At 35.0% G+C, this 17,313-nt stretch overlaps 1 protein-coding gene across 1 annotated transcript in view; it reads left to right on the top strand.

Moving 5' to 3' along the window:
* The window catches only part of CCDC178 (coiled-coil domain containing 178), a 360,636-nt gene that overhangs the window by 44,403 nt on the left and 298,920 nt on the right, over positions 1–17,313 (top strand). The window contains exons 7-8 of the mRNA XM_027127538.1: positions 315–535; positions 8,221–8,363. Coding sequence (XP_026983339.1) covers positions 315–535; positions 8,221–8,363 — 364 coding nt within the window. The remainder of the gene's footprint in view (positions 1–314; positions 536–8,220; positions 8,364–17,313) is intronic.

The raw sequence follows: 17,313 nt of genomic DNA, 5'->3' as shown, positions 1-17,313 counted from the left end.
GCAATATATTTTTAGTGCAATACTAAAATAACTTATTTTAGGGACTTACCTGGCGGTCTAGTGACTAAGACTCCATGCTTCCACTGCAGGGGGCACAGGTTCCATTCCTGGTCAGGGAACTAGGATCCTGCATGCCACACGGCATGGCCAAAAAATAAAAATAAAAAAGTAACTTATTTTAGATTTAGTAAGATTCACAGATAAGTAATTTCTGAAACTAAAATATTTCATATTTATTATCAAATAAAGATGTCCTTCTGGAGCTTTTGTTTTAAAATTTGATTTTCTTTTTTATTTTATCATCATATGTCTAGAACACGAGGCCTATTTGAAAGATATTGTAGAACTACGATGGCACCTTGAAGATAAAACTCATCGACTAAAACTTTTGGAGGAGGAAAAGGAGAAATTAGAAGAAGCTAATGCAAAGCTTCAAGCAGACATAGACAACGTGATTAAACATCGCCCTCTACTGCTTGCAAAGCGAGACCAGGAGCTTGTAGCTCTGAAGGAACATTATCAGAAAAAAACTGAGGTAAAGGAATAAATGAATGGATTTGCATTTTACAGATTGTTTCTTAGTTATAAAAATTTCAACTATAAGAAGTTAACATATCTTTCAAGGGTTCATTCTCGTTGAAAATTGACCTGCTATTTATTTTCTAAAGGAATTATCAAGTGACAGTACAGTTGATTGATATTCATTTAAACTTTTCCCATACTTTTAAACTTAGGAATATTAATAATATTTAGTAGTCTACTAATACGATTTTGGAGATTTAACACATTATGGTATTATTTGAATCCGTAAATCAAACTTAGAAAGAATGTCATCAATTTCATTGTTGATGAAAATATGTAACTGACATGAGCAGCCATGATCATGTTCCTCTCTATGTACATGTGAATTTTTCTTGGCTGTATATCTAGTGGAGTATCTACTGAGTCATGGGTTATATACATTTTCAACTTCATTAGATAAAATCACATTGCTCTCCAAAGTGTCTCTGACAGCTTATATTCCTAAAGTAGTAGCAGTGCTGGAGACGTCCCATTTCTCCACTGTGGACAAGAATTCTAGTAGTATCATTTTTTCTTAATAGTAGCCCCCTTATTTAGTTGGATGGCAATGTGTCAGGCTAAAAGTCATCCCCCAAATTGCCTTTACTCATGGTATTTCTAATGAGATGTAGGTAGGAGTTATATAGGGGTTTTTTTAGGAAAGCTTCTTGAAATGGACTGACTCACTCAGAAGTAGCACCCTTAGCCATCTCCTAAACTTACAGCAACCCAGATATGACAGCTGCAGCTCTGATTTGATTTTATAGCACAAAGCAACTTTGGGAATGGAACCCAGATCCAGAATGGCTGAATAGAAAGGCAGAAGATACCTTGTATCTATTTCTGGGAGAGAAAAATAAACTATAATCTTGTTTCTTTGACTTATTTCTGCTATAGCCAAACCCAGTCCTAACTGATCCACCTCACATTTTTGTCAACATTTTTATTGTCATACTTTAAAGTTTGTCAATAGGTGTGTGAATTGGTATCCCTTTATTATTTTAGTGTGTTTTTCCCCGATAGTGGACATAGGCATTTCTGAGTCAGGGGTAGCAGGGTTGTTGAGCAGCTGGAAGACCATGCTTGGTAATGGGAGGAAAATATGAAAACACATTCTAGCAGATCAAGAAAATAGCAACCTTTGCGTAGAGCTTATCAGAGTCACTGCGATGATTAATTTTTTGAGTCAACTTGGCTGGGCCAGGATGCCCAGGTATTTGATCAGACGTTATTATAGATGTTTCTGTGAAGCAGTTTTTTGGATGAGATTAACATTTAAATCAATGGACTTTTAATAAAGCAGATAGGCAAGAAAAATAAATAAAAGGCATCCAGATTGTAAAGGAAGAAGTAAAATGATCTCTATTTGCAGAGGACATGATCTTACATATAGAAAATCATGAAGAATTCACAAAACAAACTATTAGAGCTAATAAACAAGTTTAGTAAAGTTGGAGGATGCAAGCTCAACACACAAAACTCAGTTGTATTTTCATATACTAGTTTTGAACAATCCAAAAATGAAATTAAGAAAACAGTTCTACTTAATACCATTAAACATGATAAAGTAGGAATAAATTTAATAAAGTGCAAGACTTTTTCACTAAAAACTATAATATTTTGCTGAAATAAATTAAATTAGACCTAAATAAATAGAAAGATAATCCGTGTTCACGGATTTGACTTAATGTTAATATGTCAATGGTACCCAAAGCTATCTTCAGATTAAATGCAATATCTGACAAAGTCTCAAGATCTTTTTGCAGAAATTGAAAAGCCTGTTCTAATATTGATACGGAATTGCACGGGATCCCAAAAAGCCAAAACAGTCTTGGAAATGAAGGACACCTTAGAGAATTCACACTTTCTGATTTTAAAACTTAGTACAAAGCTGTAGGAAGCAAAAAAAAAGTGGCATTTGCATAAATACAGAAAAGTAGAGAGTAGAATTGAGATTGCAGAAATAAACCCATTTATCTATGGTTAATTGCTTTTGACAAGGGTGCCAAGACCATTTGTGGGGAAAGAGTAGTCTCTTCAACAAATGGTGCTGGGACATTGGATATCCACATGTATTCAAAAGAGTAAAGTTAAGACCCCTACTTCCCAGCACATACACACGTTAATTAAAAATGGATCATAATTCTACATGTAAGAGCTAAAACTATAAAACTCTTAAAAGAAAACTTAGGGGTAAATCTTCATCACCTTGAATTTGGAAATGGTTTTTTTAGATATGACACTAAAAGCATAAGCAACATAAGAAAAAATAGAGAAATTGGACTTCATCAAAATTAAAAACTTTTGTCCATTACAGTACACTACCATAAAAGTAAAAAGACAACTTACAGAATGAGAGAAAATGTTGCAAATTATATATTACAAAAGGTGTAGTATGCAGGATATATAAAGAACTTTTATAATTCAACAACCAGAAAAGACAAACAACCCATTTAAAAATGGGCAAAAGACTTGAGCAGACATATCTCCAAAAGACATAGAAATGGGCAGCAAACACATGAAAAGATGGATGCTTAACATCATTAGTCATTAGGAAAATGCAAACCAAACCCACAATGAGATACCACTCATACCCATTAGGATAAAGTTAAAAACAAAGTGTAAGATAACCAGTTTGGGTGAGGATGTGGAGAAACTTGAACCATTGTACTCTGCTGGTGGGAATGTAAAATGGTAGAGCCACTGTGGAAAACAGTTTGGTGTTTCCTCAGAAAGTAAAACAGAATTACCATATGCTTTAGCAAATCCACTCCAAGGTATATACCCCCAAATAATTGAAAACTGATGTTAAAAAACAAACAAAAAGGGCTGCCCTGGTGGCGCAGTGGTTGAGAGTCCGCCTGCCGATGCAGGGGATGTGGGTTCGTGCCCTGGTCCGGGAGGATCCCACGTGCCGCGGAGCGGCTGGGCCTGTGAGCCATGGCCGCTGAGCCTGCGCGTCCGGAGCCTGTGCTCCGCGGCGGGCAAGGCCACAGCAGTGAGGGGCCCGCGTACCACAAAAATAAATAACTAAATAAATAAAAAGCAAAACACAAAACCCTTGTACGTAAATGTTCATAGCAGCACTGTTCAGAACAGACAAAGGTGAAACTGTCCAGTGCCCTTCAACTGATGAATGACTAAACAAAATGTAATACATCCACACGATGGAATATTATTCAGCCATAAAAAGAAATGAAGTACTGATGTATGTCACAACATGGGTAAACCTTGAAGCATTATGCTAAAAGAAGCCAGGTACAAAAGATCACATATTATATGATTTCATTTAGCTGAAATATCCAGAATAGGTAAATCCATAAAGATGGAAAGCAAATTCATGATCGCTGGAGGGTTGGAGACGTGTAAGATAGTGTTTTGTTTGTAATATAGCTTTGTTTTGTTTTGTTTTATTCTGCCGTCTTGACTGAGGTCCTGGCTAAAGGCCTGCTGAAGCAACCCAACAGCTTAAATAATGCAAGACCTCTAGCCAATGTGCTTGAGCCTTAATACATTGCTACTTGCAAACTAAGCTCAAAGGCTCAACGTGACCTTCAAATTCTACAAGCAGTTCAGTCTCATAACACTGTGGAGCCACAAAAATATTATTAACATCAACCTAGGAGAGTATCCATGTGGGAAGGTTGTACCAGTCCCACACTGAGCCCGTCCAAGAGCTTTCCTTGGAGATGAATTTGCCTCATATGACATCACCAATGCCCCCAACACTGAGACCACCACCCCAGCAATACCTACGGGACAAATTGGACACAGGACATTATTTATTGCTTTTCTTCCTTTGGTAGTAGAAATTCTATTATGTTTCCTGAGCCTTTGTTTGCTTATCCCATCATCTTGGTATAATCCTGGCTCCCTGCCAAAGTCTCTACCCCTACGTTCCTGTGCCTAAAGGAAAATCTTGTAGAGGTTACTAATATCTGTGCTATTCTAGAAATTAATGGGCACGTAGGGACAGTTTTATGTCCTCCCCTTCCAAATCTGTATACATTTTGCTGTATTATATTGCCTCTAGTAAGGCTAGGACCTTTGCTGGCTGAGATCTCCACTACAATGCTGACTAGAGGGAGTAATATTTGGCATCATTGTCACATTCCCAGTTTCAAAGGGGAAGAATTAATAAATTTTTTTCTATTAAGTAAGATGTTACATGGTGCTAGACTTGATTTGCTAATTATTTGTTTAGGGTTTTAAATCTAAATTCATGAATAAGAAGGTCATATAATTATTTAATAATGTCCTTGTCAGGTTTGGGTTTTAAGGGTTTGCTAGATTTTTAAAGGTAGCTTGGGAGTATTTCTTCTTTTCCTATTATCTAGAAGAGTGCGAAAGACTAACATTATTAATTAGCATTTACTATTGAAGCCATCTAGCTAAAGTTTTCCAGTTTTGTTTCTTGTTTGTTTTGGAAAGGTTTTTAATTACAAATTCAATTTCCTCAATAAGATTGTTCAGTTATTCTGTTTCTTCCTGTGTCCATTTTGGTTAGTTGTAGTTTTCTAAGAATATGTCCATTTCATCACAATTTCAAATTTTGTTGGAAGACTTTCTTAGTATCCTTTTATCTTTTCTATAGTCTATAGAATATGTAGTGCTTTCCTTTTTCATTCCTGATATTTACTTGTGCCTTCTCTTAAATGTTATATATTTATATAAGTTTATAACATGATATATCTTCTTCTGTATACACGATAACCATCCATCACCATACAGTTGACCCCCTTTACCCACTTTTCCCTCCCCTTCCCTTCTGGTAACCACTACTCTGTTTTCTGTATCTACATGTTTCTTTGGTTTGGTTTGGTTTGTTCACTTATTTTGGAGTTTTTTATTTGTTTTTTACGTTCCACATATGAGTTAAATCACACGATATTTGTCTTTCTTCATCTGACTTATTTCACTTAGCATAATACCCTCAAGGACCGTCCATGTTGTCACAAATGGCAAGATTTCTTTCTTTTTTTATGGTTGAGTAGTATCCGTTTTATAGATATATATACGTGTGTGTGTGTGTGTATATATATACCACATCTCTTTATCTCTTCATCCATTCATCCCTTGATGGGCACTTAGGTTGTTCCATATCTTGGCTATTGTAAATAGTGATGCAGTGAACATTGGGGTGCATATATATTTTCAAATTAGTGTATTCATATTCTTTGGATTAATACCCAGAAGCAGAATAGCTGGATCATATGTTAGTTCTGTTCTTAATTTTTCTGAGGAATCTGCATACTGTTTTCCATAGTGGCTGCATTCCCACTAACAGTTCACAAGGGTTCCCGTTTCTCCACATCCTCTCAACACTTGTTATTTCTTCCTTTTTTGATAATAACCATTCTAATTGGCATATGGTAAAATCTCATTGTGGTTTTTATTTTCATTTCCATAATAATTAGTGATGTTGAATACCTTTTCAAGTATGTGCCTGTTGGCCGTCTGTATGTCTTCTTTGGAAAAAAGTCTATTGCTGTACACCTGAAACTAACACAACATTGTAAATTAATTATACCCCAATAAAAATTTTAAAAAAAGAAACAGGATGGCAGGACGCCCCCCCCCCCAAAAAAAGGTCTGTTCAGCCCCTTTGCCCATTTTTAAAAATTGAAGTATAGTTGATTTACAGTGTGGTGTTAATTTCTGGTGTATGGCAAAGTGATTAAGTTATACATACATATACATTCTTTTTTATATTCTTTTCCATTATGGCTTATCACAGGATATTGAATATAGTTCCCTGTGCTATACAGTAGGACCTTGTTGTTTATCCCCTTTGCCCATTTTAAAATTGAGTTGTTTGGTTTTTTGTTGTTGTTGAGTTGTATGAGTTCTTTATATATTTTGGATATTAACCCCTTATTGGTTATATGATTTGCAAATATCTTCTATTCGGTAGGTTGTCTTTTTGTTTTGTTGATGGTTTCCTTTGCTGCACAGACTATGTAATTATGTACACATAAAATCTAGACAAGTCCACAGATGAATTACAGTTGCATACAAAGGTAAAATTTTAAAATCCATACATTACTATATACCAGCAACAAATCTGAAAATAAAATTTATTTTAAAATAGCATTTGTTAGAGCATAAAATAAAACATATCTAGGAATAAATGTAACAAATGATATGCAAAGCCCCTATTCAGAAAACTATGACTATTACTGAGAGAAATTTAAAAGTGCTACATAGATAAATATGTTAATGTATTAGAAGGCTAAATTTTGTAGCATTCCCTCCAAATTGATCTATAAATTAAATACAGTCACAAAATCTCAACAGGTCTCTTTGTGGACCTTGACAAGCTAATTCTAAAATGTATGTGGTATATGTATACAATGGAATATAATTCAGCCTTTAAAAAGAAGGAAACCTTCCATATGTGACAACATGGAGGAACCTGGAGAACATTATTGTGCTAAGTAAATAAGCAGGTCACAGATAAATACTGCATGATTCCACTTACATGAGGTATCTATAATAGTCACGCTCATAGAAGCACAGAGTAGAATGGTGGTTGGTAGGGGCTTGGGGAGGGGAAATGGAGAGTTGTTTTTCAATGGATACAAAGATTTAGTTATGTGAGATGAATAAGTTCTAGAGATCTGCTGTACAGCATAGTGCCTACAGTTTACTGTGTTGTACACTTAAAATTTTGTTAAAAGATAGATAATCATGTTAAATGTTCTTATCACAATAAAATTAATACAATGAAATAAAAATTAATGAAAATTACTGCTGTTTTCGGGAGGCTACTGCCTCATATAGATCCACCACTCGGCCCCTGGGTAAAGGACTGCTCCCTCCTTAGTACCTTGTTCTACTCCTCTCTCTCCAACTTTCCAACAGGACATCCTGAACTGGAGTTCCTTCCAACCATGACCACTACAACCACCCTTTCCCTTTAGTCTGATAGAGAAGAGAGGCCGGGAGAGAGAAGGGAGTGTTTATGATATCTAATAATTAATGAAAACAATAAAAATGGAATATTTTGGGCCCTTGCATTAAGATAGTAATGGTTATTCATGAGTGAGAAGATTATAGGTAATTTATAAAATTTTCTTTTTTCATCTGTGTTTTCTGATTTTTCTACAGTATTTGAACAATAAAAAGTCATAGTTTTTGTAGGTAAAAAAATAATGATTTTATTTTGGTCATGTTAACTGGGATATTAAAGTCATTTTCTTCAGTAACTTTTCTACATCTCTAGTATTGATGCCTCTCAGGGTAAAAGAAACCTGAAACTACTGTGCTAAACAATAGACTAAATATGGAAAGAAAATTGATATAAAGAACGTTTATAATCTAAATCAAAACTACTTTAGGGGCTTCCCTGGTGGCGCAGTGGTTGGGAGTCCGCCTGCCGACGCAGGGCACACGGGTTCGTGCCCCGATTCGGGAGGGTACCACATGCCGCGGAGCAGCTGGGCCCGTGGGACATGGCCGCTGAGCCTGCGCATCTGGAGCCTGTTCTCCACCATGGGAGAGGCCACAGCGGTGCGAAGCCCGCGTACCGCAAAAGAACAGAACAAAACAAAACAAAAAAAAACAACTACTTTAACTCCCTTCTCTGATCTTTCTCTTGTCTGATTATTTTAATTAGCCATTAAGTGCATATATTAGCACACATATTTTTATTTCTAGGTAATGGAACTATACAAACAGGTTCATGGAGAACATGAAGAAGCTGTAGAAAATCTTGAAAAAGTCAAATTCAAAGCTAAACAAAGTAAAATAGACATGGAAAATGATATTCGTGGTGATGAAATAACCATAGAAGCCTACAAGTAAGTATTTTTCACAAATGTTACTTATAGCATTTAGAAGTAAAATATTAATTAAAATGTAATATATATTCCTGTATAAGAAATTCAGATAAAGAGAAAGGGAAGAATCTAAATTGCCACATCTATCTTGTTACCAAGTTTATGTATAAATTAAAATGTCTTTTACATTTGTAAACTAATTGTGTATAAATTCCTAAAGCAGTATTTTTCTGTGTCATTTTAAAGCTCTTGATACATGTTGCCAAATTGCCTGTGGCTATGCTATAACAGTATATATCCCTGCTAACTATGTGAAAAAGTAACTCTTTGCAAAAAGATTCCAGCATGAGATACTATAAAAAACAAATTATATAGCCTTGTATTAATTATAAGCATAGCATCTAATTAATTAAACTCATTTTTTTGATTTCTAGTAAAATGTAATATTTTAAATATATATAGATTAATTATATTTTGCATATTATTGACTTTTTATTACATTTCTGATGTATTTATATTTTATGATATTCTTCTACTTCCTCTTGTTGGTTTTAAATTCTTCATGTTTCTGTATGACATAAAATTTTTATTTATTCAAACTGATCAGTGGTTTAGTACAGAAAAAGTCATACTCACTATGGAGCTAGAGTCAAGTAAATATAAGCAAAATGAAGAGCAAAAGTTTGTACCTCATCCTATGATCTGGATAACATGCACTTATTAAGATATTTATATTTCCTCACATCTGATGTCTATTTCAACATGTGCTTAAACATTATTTTTTTTAATTGAGATATAGTATAAGTACAATATTATATAAGTTATAGTTATACAACATAGTGGTTCACAATTTTAAAGGTTATACTGCATTTGTAGTTACAAAATATTGGTTACATTCCCTGTGTTGTACAGTATATCCTTGTAGCTTATTTATTTTATACATAATAGTTTTTACTTTTAATCCCCTAAACGCTTTCGTGCCCTCCGCACTTCCCTCTCCCCACTGGTAACCACTAGTTTGTTCTCTATATCTGTAGGTCTGTTTCATTTTTGCTGTATTCATCAGTTTGTTTTAGTTTTTAGATTCCACATATAAGTTATATCATACAGTATTTTTCTTTCTCTGTCTGGCTTATTTCACTTAACATAATACCCTGAAAGTCCATCCACATTGTTGCAAATGATAAGATTTTATTCTTTTCTTTTTTATTTTTGAGTTTCATTTATTTTTTTATACAGCAGGTTCTTATTAGTCATTCATTTTATACACATCAGTGTATACATGTTAATCCCAATCTCCCAATTCATCACACCCCCACCCCCCACCACTTTCTCCCCTTGGTGTCCATACGTTCTCTACATCTGTGTCTCTATTTCTGCCCTGCAGACCAGTTCATCTGTACCATTTTTCTAGGTTGCACATATAGGCATTAATATACGATATTCGTTTTTCTCTTTCTGACTTACTTCACTCTGTATGACAGTCTCTAGATCCATCCACGTCTCTACAGATGACCCAATTTCATTCCTTTTTATGGCTGAGTAATATTCCATTGTATATATGTACCACATCTTCTTCATCCATTCATCTGTCAGTGGGCATTTAGGTTGCTTCCGCAACCTGGCTATGTAAATAGAGCTGCAATGAACATTTGGGTGCATGTGTCTTTTTGAATTATGGTGTTCTCTGGGTATATGCCCAGTAGTGGGATTGCTGGGTCATATGGTAATTCTGTTTCTAGTTTTTTAAGAAACTTCCATAGTGTTCTCCATAGTGGCTGTATCAATTTTACATTCCCACCAACAGTGCAAGAGGGTGCCCTTTTCTCCACATCCTCTCCAGCACTTGTTGTTCATAGATTTTCTGATGATACCCATTCTAACTAGTGTGAGGTGATGCCTCATTGTAGTTTTGATTTGCATTTCTCTAATAATTAGTGATGTTGAGCATTCTTTCATGTGTTTGTTGGCAGTCTGTATATCTTCTTTGGAGAAATGTCTATTTAGGTCTGCCCATTTTTGGATTGGGTTGTTTGTTTTTATAATACTCAGCGGCATGAGCTGTTTATATATATTGGAGATTAATCCTTTGTCCGCTGATTCATTTACAAATATTTTCTCCCATTCTGAGGGTTGTCTTTTCATCTTGTTTATGGTTTCCTTTGCTGTGCAAAAGCTTTTAAGTTTCATTATATCCCATTTGTTTATTTTTGTTTTTATTTCCATTACTCTAGGAAGAGGATCAAGAAAGATCTTGCTGTGATTTATGTCAAAGAGTGTTCTTCCTATGTTTTCCTCTAAGAGTTTTATAGTGTCCAGTCTTACATTTAGGTCTCTAATACATTTTGTGTTTATTTTTGTGTATGGTGTTAGGGAGTGTTCTAATTTCATTCTTTTACATATCACTGTCCAGTTTTTCCAGCACTACTTATTGAAGAGACTGTCTTTTCTCCATTGTATATCCTTGCCTCCTTTATCATAGATTAGTTGACCTTAGGTGCGTGGGTTTATTTCTGGGCTTTCTATCTTGTTCCATTGATCTATATTTCTGTTTTTGTGCCAGTACCATGTTGTCTTGATTACTGTAGCTTTGTAGTATAGTCTGAAGTCAGGGAGTCTGATTCCTCCGGCTCCATTTTTTTTACCTCAAGACTTCTTTGGCTATTTGGGGTCTTTTGTGTCTCCATACAAATTTTAGGATTTTTTGTTCCAGTTCCGTAAAAATGCCATTGGTAACTTGATAGGGATTGCATTGAATCTGTAGATTGCTCTGGGTAGTATAGTCATTTTCACAATGTTGATTCTTCCAAGCCAAGAACATGGTATATCTCTCCATCTTTTGGTATCGTCTTTAATTTCTTTCATCAGTGTCTTGTAGTTTTCTGCATACAGGTCTTTTGTCTCCCTAGGTAGGCTTATTCCTAGGTATTTTATTCTTTTTGTTGTAATGGTAAATGGGAGTGTTTCCTTAATTTCTCTTTCAGATTTTTCATCATTAGTGTATAGGAATGCAAGAGCTTTCTGTACATTAATTTTGTATCCTGCAACTTTACCAAATTTGATTAGCTCTAGTAGTTTTCTGGTGGCATCTTTAGTATTCTCTCTATATAGTATCGTGTCATCTGCAAACAGTGATGGTTTTACTTCATCTTTTCTGGTGTGCATTCCTTTTATTTCCTTTTCTTCTCTGATTGCCGTGGCTAGGACTTCCAGAACTATGTTGAACAATAGTGGTGAGAGTGGACTTCCTTGTCTTGTTCCTGATGTTAGAGGAAATGCTTTCAGTTTTTCACCATTGAGAATGATGTTTGCTGTGGGTTTGTCATATGGTCTTTATTATGTGGATGTAGTTTCCCTCTGTGCCCACTTTGTGCATAGTTTTTATCATAAATCGGTGTTGAATTTTGTCAAAAGCATTTTCTGCATCTATTGAGATGATCATATGGTTTTTCTTCTTCAATTTGTTAATATGGTGTATCACATTGATCAATTTCCATTTTTTGAAGAATCCTTGCATCCCTGAGATAAATCCCACTTGATCATGGTGTATGATCCTTTTAATGTGTTGTTGGATTCTGTTTGCTAGTATTTTGTTGAGGATTTTTGCATCTATATTCATCAGTGATATTGGTCTGTAATTTTTTTTTTTGGTAGTATGTTTGTCTAATTTTGGTATCAGGGTGATGGTGGCCTCATAGAATGAGTTTGGGACTGTTCCTTCCTCTGCAATTTTTTGGAAGAGTTTGAGAAGGATTGGTGTTAGCTCTTTAAATGTTTGATAGAATTCATCTGTGAAGCCATCTGGTCCTGGACTTTTGTTTGTTGGAAGATTTTTAGTCACAGTTTCAATTTCATTACTTGTGCTTGGTGTGTTCATATTTTCTATTTCTTCCTGGTTCGGTCTTGGAAGGTTAGACCTTTCTAAGAATTTGTCCATTTCTTCCAGGTTGTCCATTTTATTGGCATAGAGTTGCTTGTAGTAGTCTCTTAGGATGCGTTGTGTTTCTGTGGTGTCTGTTTTAACTTCTCCTTTTCCATTTCTAATTTTATTGATTTGAGTCCTCTCCCTCTTTTTCTTGATGAGTCTGGCTAATGGTTTATCAATTTTGTTTATCTTCTCAAAGAACCAGCTTTTAGTTTTATTGATCTTTGCTATTGTTTTCTTTGTTTTGATCTCATTTATTTCTGCTCTGATCTTTATGATTTCTTTCCTTCTGCTAATTTTGTGTTTTGTTTGTTCTTCTTTCTCTAGTTCCTTTAGTTGTAAGGTTAGATTTTTTTATTTCAAATTTTTCTTGTTTCTTGAGGTAGGCTTGTATAGCTATAAACTTCCCTCTTAGAATTGCTTTTGCCGCATCCCATAGTTTTTGGATCGTCGTGTTTTCATTGTCCTTTGTCTCTAGGTATTCTTTGATTTCCTCTTTGATTTCTTCAGTGATCTCTTGGTTTTTTAGTAATGTATTGTTTAGCCTCCATGTGTTTGTGTTTTTTACGTTTTTTTCTCTGTAATTGATTTCTAATCTCATAGCGTTGCGGTCAGAAAAGATGCTTGATATGATTTCAGTTTTCTTAAATTTACTGAGGCTTGATTTGTGACCCAAGATATGATCTATCCTGGAGAATGTTCCATGCACACTTGGGAAGAAAGTGTAATCTGCTGTTTTTGGATGGAATGTCCTATAAATATCAATTAAATCTATCTGATCTATTATGTCATTTAACACTTGTGTTTCCTTATTAATTTTCTGTTTGGATGATCTGTCCATTGATGTAAGTGAGGTGTTAAAATCCCCCACTATTATTGTGTTACTGTCGATTTCCTCTTTTATAGCTGTTACGGTTGCCTTATGTATTGAGGTGCTCCTATGTTGGGTGCATATATATTTATAATTGTTACATCTTCTTGTATTGATCCCTTGATCATTATGTAGTGTCCTCCCTCATCCCTTGTAATATTGTTTAATTTAAAGTCTGTTTTATCGGATATGAGTATTGCTACTCCAGCTTTCTTTTGATTTCCATTTGCATGGAATATCTTTTTCTATCCCGTCACTTTGAGTCTGTATGTGTCCCTAGGTCTGAAGTGGGTCTCTTGTCGACAGCATATATGTGGGTCTTGTTTTTGTATCCATTCAGCAAGCCTGTGTCTTTTGGTTGGAGCATTTAATCCATTCACGTTTAAGGTAATTATCAATATGTATGTTCCTGTGACCATTTTCTTAATTGTTTTGGGTTTGTTTTTGTAGGTCCTTTTCTTCTCTTGTTTTTCCCACTTAGAGAAGTTCCTTTAGCATTTGTTGTAGAGCCAGTTTGGTGGTGCTGAATTCTCTTAGCTTTTGCTTACCTGTAAAGCTTTTGATTTCTCCATCAAATCTGAATGACACCCTTGCTGGGTAGAGTACTCTTGGTTGTAGGTTCTTCCCTTTCATCACTTTAAGTATATCATGCCACTCCCTTCTGGCTTGTAGAGTTTCGGCTGAGAAATCAGCTGTTAACCTTATGGGAGTTTGCTTGTATGTTATTTGTCGTTTTTCCCTTGCTACTTTCAATAATTTTTCTTTGTCTTTAACTTTTGCCAATTTGGTTACTATGTGTCTCAGCCTGTTTCTCCTTGGGTTTATCCTGTATGGAACTCTCTGCGCTTCCTGGACTTTGGTCGCTATTTCCTTTCCCATGTTAGGGAATTTTTCGAGTATCCTCTCTTCAAATGTTTTCTCTGGTTCTTTCTCTCTTCTCCTTCTGGCATCCCTATAATGCAAATGTTCTTGCGTTTAATGTTGTCCCAGAGGTGTCTTAGGCTATTTTCATTCTTTTTTCTTTATTCTCCTCCGCAGCAGTGAATTCCACCATTCTGTTGTCCAGGTTACTTATCCGTTCTTCTGCCTCAGTTATTCTGCTATTGATTCCTTCTAGTGTATTTTTCATTTTAGTTATTGTTCATCTCTGTTTGTTCTTTAATTCTTCTAGATCTTTGTTAAACACTTCTAGGATCTTCTCGATCTTTGCCTCCATTCTTTTTCTGAGGTCCTGGATCACCATCACTATCATCATTCCGAATTCTTTTTCTGGAAGGCTGCCTATCTCCACTTCATTTAGTTGTTTTTCTGGGGTTTTATCTTGTTCCTTCATCTGGTATATAGCCCTCTGCCTTTTCATCTTGTCTATCTTTATGTAAATGTGGTTTTTGTTCCACAGGCAGAAAGATTGTCATTATTCTTGCTTCTGCTCAAAATTGTATTCTTTTTTATGGCTGAGTAATATTCCATTTTACATATATATATGTATATATGTATGTATATATATATATATGTATATATATGTATATATGTGTGTGTGTATATATATATATATATATATATATATGCAAGCCATATCTTCTTTATCCATTTATTCTACTGGTGGAACTTAGGTTGCTTCCATATCTTGGTAATTGTAAATAATCCTGCTATGTATATTGGGGTGCATGTATATTTTCCAATTAGAGTTCTTGTATTTTTCAGATATATACCCAGGAGTAGAATTGCTGGGTCATATGGTAATTCTATTTTTAGTTTTCTGCGAAACTGCCATACTGTTTTCCACAGCGGCTGCACCAGTTTACATTCCCTCCAACAGTGTAGGAGGGATCCCTTTTCTCCACATCCTTTCCAAAATTTGTTTTTTTTGTGTTCTTTTTGATGATAGCCATTCTGACAGGTGTAACGTGATAGCTCATTGTGGTTTTAATTTACATTTATCTTATGATTAATGTTGTTGAGCATTTTTTAATGTGCCTGTTGGCCTTTTGTACGTCTTCTTTGGAAAAATGTCTGTTCAGGTCTTCTGCCCATTTTATGATTGTGTTACTTGTTTTTTGATGTTGAGTTGTATGAGCTGTTTATATATTTTGCATATTAACCCCTTATCAGTCATGTCATTAACAAATATTTTCTCCCATTCAGTATGTTGTGTTTTTGTTTTGTTGATGGTTTCGTTTGCTGTGCAAAATTTAAGTTCCTTTTTTTTTTTTGATTTTATTTCCCTTGCTTTAGGAGACAGATCCAAAAATATATTGCTATGATTTATGTCACAGAGTGTTCTACCTATGTTTTCTCCTAGGAGTTTTATGGTTTCTGGTCTTACATTTATGTCTTTAAACTGTTTTGAGTTTATTTTTGTATATGGTGTGAGAAAATGTTCTAATATTCTTTTACATGTAACTCTCTAGTTTTCCCAGCACCACTTGTTGAAGAGACTGTCTTTTCTCCATTATACATCTTGCTTCCTTTGTCATATATTAATTAAGTGTGTGAGTTTATGTCTGGGCTCTTTGTTCTATTTCATTGATCTATGTGCCAGTTCTTGTGCCAGTACCATACCGTTTTGATACTGTAGCTTTGCCGTATGGTCTGAAATGAAGGAGCGTGAATCCTCCAGGATTCCTCCTCTTCTTTCTCAAGGTTGTTTTAATTATTTGCAGTCTTTTATATTTCCCTAAAAATTATAAAATTATTTGTTCTTGTTCTGTGAAAAAAGCCATTGGTCTTTTGATAGGGATTTCATTGAATCTGTAGATTGCTTTTGGTAGTATGGTCATTTTTATAATATTAATTTTTACAATCCAAGAACACAGTATATCTTTCCATCTACTTGTGTAGTCTTCAATTTCTTTCATCAGCATCTTATAGTTTTCTGAGTACCTGTCTTTTACCTCCTTAGGTAGGTTTATTCCTAGGTATTTTATTCTTTTTGATGAAATAGCAAATGGGACTGTTTCCTTAATTTTACTTTCTGATAGTTTGTTAGTGTAGAGAAATGCAACAGATTTCTGGATATTAATTTTGTATCCTGCAACTTTACTGAATTCATTGATGAGCTCTAGTAGCTTTCTGGTGGTGTCTTTAGGATTTTCTATGACTACTATCATGTTACCTACAAACAGCGACAATATTACTTCTTCCTTTCCAATTTGGATTTTTTTTTTTTTTTTTTTTGCGGTTCGCGGGCCTCTCACTGTTGTGGCCTCTCCTGTTGCGGAGCACAGGCTCTGGACGTGCAGGCTCAGCAGCCATGGCTCACAGGCCCAGCCGCTCCACGGCATGTGGGATCTTCCCGGACCAGGGCATGAACCCATGTCCCCTGTATCAGCAGGTGGACTCTCAATCACTGCGCCACCAGGGAAGCCCTCCAATTTGGATTTTTAAAAATTTCTTTTTCTTGTCTGATGCTATGGTTAGGACTTCCAAGACTATGATGAATAAAAGTGACCAGAGTGGGCAACTTTGCTTTGTTCCTATCTTAGAGGAAGTGTTTTCAGCTTTTCACCAATCAGTATGATGTTATCTATGGGTTTGTCATATATGGCCTTTATTATGTTGAGGTATATTCCCTCTATTCCCACTTTAAGAGTTTTTATCAAAAATGGATGTTGAATTTTGTCAAAAGCTTTTTCAACATCTATTGAGATGATCCTATGCTTTTTATTCACATTAACTAATTTGTGGATATTGAAAAATCCTTGTATCCCTGGGATAAATTCCGCTTGATCACACTGTATGATACTTTGTTTCTTTGGGTTCCATTTGCTAATATTTTGTTGAGGATTTTTGGATCTGTGTCCATCAGTTATATTGACCTGTAATTTTCTTTTTTTGAGATATTTCAGTCTGGTTTTGGTAACAGGGTGTTTCTGGCCTTGTGGAATGAGTTCAGAAATGTTTCTCCTCTGCAGTTTTTTGGAATAGTTTGAGGATAGGTGTTAACTCTTCTCTAAATATTTGATAGAATTCACCTGTGAAGCCACCTGGTCCTGGACTTTTGTTCACTGAGAGTTTTAAAATTACTGATTCAATTTCATTACTGGTAATTGGTCTGTTCATATTTTGTATTTCTTCCTGGTTCAGTCTTGTGTGATTGTAAATTTCTAAGAATTTGTCCATTTATTCTAGATTGTCCATTTTATTGGAATATAGTTGTTCATAGTAGTCTCTTA

Source organism: Aethalodelphis obliquidens, unplaced genomic scaffold (genome assembly GCF_003676395.1).
Source record: "Aethalodelphis obliquidens isolate GAN/ISIS:26980383/991018 unplaced genomic scaffold, ASM367639v1 scaffold32, whole genome shotgun sequence".
In the NCBI taxonomy this organism is placed as follows: Eukaryota; Metazoa; Chordata; class Mammalia; order Artiodactyla; family Delphinidae; genus Aethalodelphis; species Aethalodelphis obliquidens.
The sequence above is the reverse complement of the archived record's forward strand: the minus strand, read 5'-3'. Positions and strand labels throughout refer to the sequence as shown.